General features: G+C 35.4%; 1 protein-coding gene across 1 annotated transcript; it reads left to right on the top strand.

Annotated features, from left to right (window-relative positions):
• Positions 1-807: 807 nt before the first annotated feature.
• Positions 808-3,800, top strand: LOC149577967 (putative cysteine protease RD19D). Its single transcript, XM_089795061.1, has 4 exons — positions 808-1,260; positions 2,775-2,894; positions 3,018-3,261; positions 3,504-3,800. The coding sequence occupies exons 1-4, from the start codon at positions 808-810 to the stop codon at positions 3,770-3,772; spliced, it is 1,086 nt and encodes a 361-aa protein (XP_089651187.1). The 3' UTR covers positions 3,773-3,800.
• The last annotated feature ends 415 nt before the right edge of the window (positions 3,801-4,215 follow it).

Consider the following 4,215-nt stretch of genomic DNA (forward strand, 5'->3'; position numbering starts at 1 on the left):
GATATTAGTCTTTTTTGTTACTTAAAAAAAAAACACATATTAAAAATTAAATAATGTTGACCTAGTTTATGTCTTATTATAAACAGAGAAAATAGTCCAAAAATGTATTTGAGTAACAAAATACAATCAAACGACAAAGTCACGGACCTAACAACCCATCAAATTGAATTTATTAAAAATTAGAATAAGAATAAACTATTCTTATTCCATCTTTCTTTAAGAATTCTGCTATGCTCATTTTAGAGTTAATTAGGATAGGCAAATTCTAATTCCAATTTTATATTTTCATAACTGTCAAATAGACTAATTCGAATATTTAGATTTTCCTATTCCTACTCAATTCTGCAACCAAACGAACCTTAACTGCGACCTTTAATTCCAAATTTGTCATACTGCGACCTTCAATTCCAAATTTGTCATCAGTCTTCATCAACCTTATCATTCTTACTCTGCATTCCACTGCTAATAGCGATCCTTTGTGTATACGGGACACTAGATTACCGATCTTAGTAAAAGTTTAAGCATTAGTCTTCCCCTTACCAGGTAACTATACATTTTGCTTACTGAATTGTTAAAAGTATTTACAGGTCTAGAAGAAACTGCATGAAGGTTGGGTCATTAAGAATGAGGCGGTTTGATACAAGCTGTCACTTCTAACAACTGCCAAGAGTCACTATGATGATGGATATATTGCCATCTGGATCATGTTAGGACAGGCAATGCCGCTTCTTCTCCAAACAGAATACCCCATTACTTCCACTTTTGAAGCTAAATTTCAACTGCAATTTTTCTTAATGCTCGCTATCCATGGAGAGTCGAAATTTCAGACCCATGTCTTCACTTATAATTTTATCATTACTCTTCCACTGTGCAATTGCACACAATGACTTCATTTCTCAGGTGACTGATCAAATTGACGAAAACGGTAACTGGAATTTCAGGTTTCTCTTCGACAAATTTATAGCTGAACATGGTAAAGTGTATGGCGGGGTAGAAGAGTATGGAATGAGGCTGAGTATATTCGAGAAGAATTTGATGAGGGCGATGGAGAACCAGGCGTTGGATCCCACTGCTGTTCATGGAATAACGCCGTTTTCTGATCTGACGGAGGAGGAGTTTGAATCTCGTTACACGGGTTTGCTGAATGTTCCCCACAATTTGATGAATGGCTCCCCTGCGACTGAGATTTTGCCTGTTGATGATTTGCCTGCTAATATTGATTGGAGAGAGAAGGGTGCTGTGTCTCAGGTCAAAATGCAGGTGGGTATTTATTAATTTAGTGTCTAACCCCATTAACTTTAGTTTTGGGCTTCAGTACTCTTTTTGAAGCCTCGGTTTAATCAGTTTTTTATTCATTTAATAGTAATGGTTTTGAACTTTGAAATCAGTATTCTGGTTGCATGCCTTGTTTCAAAGAAGTTGCCCCAAAATAGCGATTCTGCATACAGAAAATGAAGGTTTTCCAAAGTGAAAATGGCTTCATTTTCAAGTATATGTCCCAAACAATCAATCACATGAATATGAAATTTTGAAATATTTTGTTGGTTTTGAAATTTAAAAACATTTTTCAATCTCTTTATGTATGGTAGGAACTTCCGGAAAAAATATCAATTACTTTGTTTGCTGAAAACTGTTTTATATTATAGGAATGATGAATCTCCTTTAGAGACATCTTCTCAATATTTCTCTTTATATGAGTTTGTTAAGGTGATAATGGTCGCTGGATAAATCTACAGCTCCATTGAGAGTGGTTACCTAGTTTTTCTCGATGGTTGCTGATAAGAAAATTTAGGAGCCTTAACCAGTGAGTTAGTATCATGCTTTATTTTTTCTAAGCTGTAGGTGTAGAGACACTTCAACAGAACATGTCAATAAACATCTTTTTAAAAAAAAAAAAACATTGGATGGAATTAATAAAAATAAGAAAATGATTTTGCTGGTTCCTTTGGGTAAAACTAGAAATATGACGTCCATAGCACTTAAGCAGCAACAAACAAAGAAATGATCTTGTCCTGTAATAGAGCAACAGAGTCCCCTGTTTCAGTGGTCACCCTTAAACATCACACATCACACATTAATTAAGCTTGAAAAAATTAGTCAACTTTGACTACTTAACACTTTAATGAAGGTTTAAGTGTGTGATTTTAAAACCGTCTGTGTTTCAGTTAATGCTGGCACAACTCCCCAGTTATACGATCAAGCTTAAGGCTTTCCTTGTGGATTAGATTTTCACGATGTAATCAGGTATATGAAGGTTTCAAATATATCTGATTGTTGATCCTTGCCAGGGTTCGGTTTGGAATGATTCATCATTTTAGTGATTGCCATGCCATTTCTTAGGATTTCTAATATTTTCCTCGGATTTAAGTTTAGTGGTTGCCTCTTAGAATTGAGAAGAAATCAGTGCTCTAATTTTATTCATCATATCTGGTTAATAAATGGCAGCGAAGGAAACCGACAGTTTCCCCACAATGGTGTCTCTATAGATGAGTGATAAGAACAAAATCAAAATCAAGGAATTCAATTATGACTTGTTTGTAGGTTATTTCAAGATGAAGGAATCTGCAGATGATATTCTTCATTGCAACTATTATTATACCAACACGGAAGCTAGTCGAAGTTTTTTGATTATGTGTGAATTCTTCCAAGTTACACTGTTACAGCTAATATTCTGTTCAAACTGAAGCATTAGCCAGAGATTTTTGTAGGTATATCTTTTAGTATTTTGTTGCATGTTATTACATTTGATTATCTTTACACAAGTATGGTGGCAGGGAACATGTGGTTCATGTTGGGCGTTCAGTACCACCGGAGTTATTGAAGGAGCAAACTTTCTTGCCACTGGAAATCTCTTAAGCCTCAGTGAGCAGCAACTTATTGATTGTGATCACAAGGTGAAAACTGAAATGTGTAGTTCCCGCATTTGCAAGCCTGATTTCATGGCCATTTCGCTATTGGATTCTGAAACACTGGTAGAGAAGCATCGTTCTAATGTACAACCTTTTCTATTCTAACAGTGTGATCCTCAGAACAAAAAGGCTTGTGATAACGGTTGCAATGGGGGACTAATGACAAATGCATACAATTATCTCATAGAAGCTGGAGGCATAGAAGAAGAGAAAACCTATCCATATACTGGAGCTCCAGGAAACTGCAAATTCAGACCTGAAAAGGTAGCTGTGCAAGTCCAAAATTTCACCAATGTCCCTCTTGATGAAAACCAAATTGCTGCTAACCTCGTAAAGCATGGACCTTTGGCTGGTATGTATATATATCTTTTCCTACCTTGAATCAATGTTAAAATTTCAGTATCTTTCCTCACTTTTCTCCCCATTTTGTTTTCCTTTCTCACTTTCACATTAGGGATTTTGGGAGTAATTCTTGGCATCCCCTCTTCTTATGCCTAATTTCCTTAGGTTTTCCCATGTGTTTCCACAGGGAGATTATGGTGTCACAAAATACAATGCACTTCAAAATTTTGATCAAGTTATGTTCTTTTGCAGTTGGGTTGAATGCAGCATTCATGCAAACATACATTGGAGGGGTTTCTTGTCCTCTGATTTGCAGCAAACGGTTCGTAAATCATGGAGTGTTGCTGGTTGGATATGGAGAAAGAGGGTTCACGCCATTAAGGTTGGGATATAGACCTTACTGGATCATAAAGAACTCATGGGGTAAACGGTGGGGAGAACATGGCTATTACAAACTTTGTCGAGGCTATGGTGAATGTGGGATGAATACAATGGTGTCTGCAGTAATAGCAACACGATGAATAGGATAGTTTTGAGTTTCCGAATAAAACGCTGCATATATTCTGGTTTAGGGGATTGCTATCGATTTGAATTTGATTTTTGGCAGACCTTTTTTATACGAGTTAATGAAGTTTGTAATCCAAAATTAACTTTATGGTTGGGCTTCACTTCCAATGGAAAACATACCAACTTCTATGAGCACTCTTTTAAACAAGTTTAGAGGAATGATTCAATTTGACTCGATTACAACGTAATATAAAAGCATTATATTATAGAATGGTATGTGAAAGTAGGATAATGAACTTTCTTTTTGTCTTAATCTAGAATATTCAATTAATACAATATAAATTCTCAAGTAATCTAGATAACAAGTGGTGGGTAAATTATTTAAATATTCAATAATTAAATCCCGAGATACTTCTGACTGAATAAATTTGAAGAGGCTGTGAAATTTATAGGTTTC

Source organism: Cupressus sempervirens, chromosome 1 (genome assembly GCF_028749045.1).
Source record: "Cupressus sempervirens isolate cs-2001-9-10 chromosome 1, ASM2874904v1, whole genome shotgun sequence".
Taxonomy (NCBI): Eukaryota; Viridiplantae; Streptophyta; class Pinopsida; order Cupressales; family Cupressaceae; genus Cupressus; species Cupressus sempervirens.

Bases quoted from the DNA above. Each gene is read 5' to 3' on its own strand.
- LOC149577967 (XM_089795061.1), top strand. From the start codon at position 808: ATGGAGAGTCGAAATTTCAGACCCATGTCTTCACTTATAATTTTATCA. The intron at 1,261-2,774 runs GTGGGTATTTAT...GTATGGTGGCAG, and splicing joins TGTCTCAGGTCAAAATGCAG to GGAACATGTGGTTCATGTTG. The intron at 3,262-3,503 runs GTATGTATATAT...GTTCTTTTGCAG, and splicing joins AAAGCATGGACCTTTGGCTG to TTGGGTTGAATGCAGCATTC.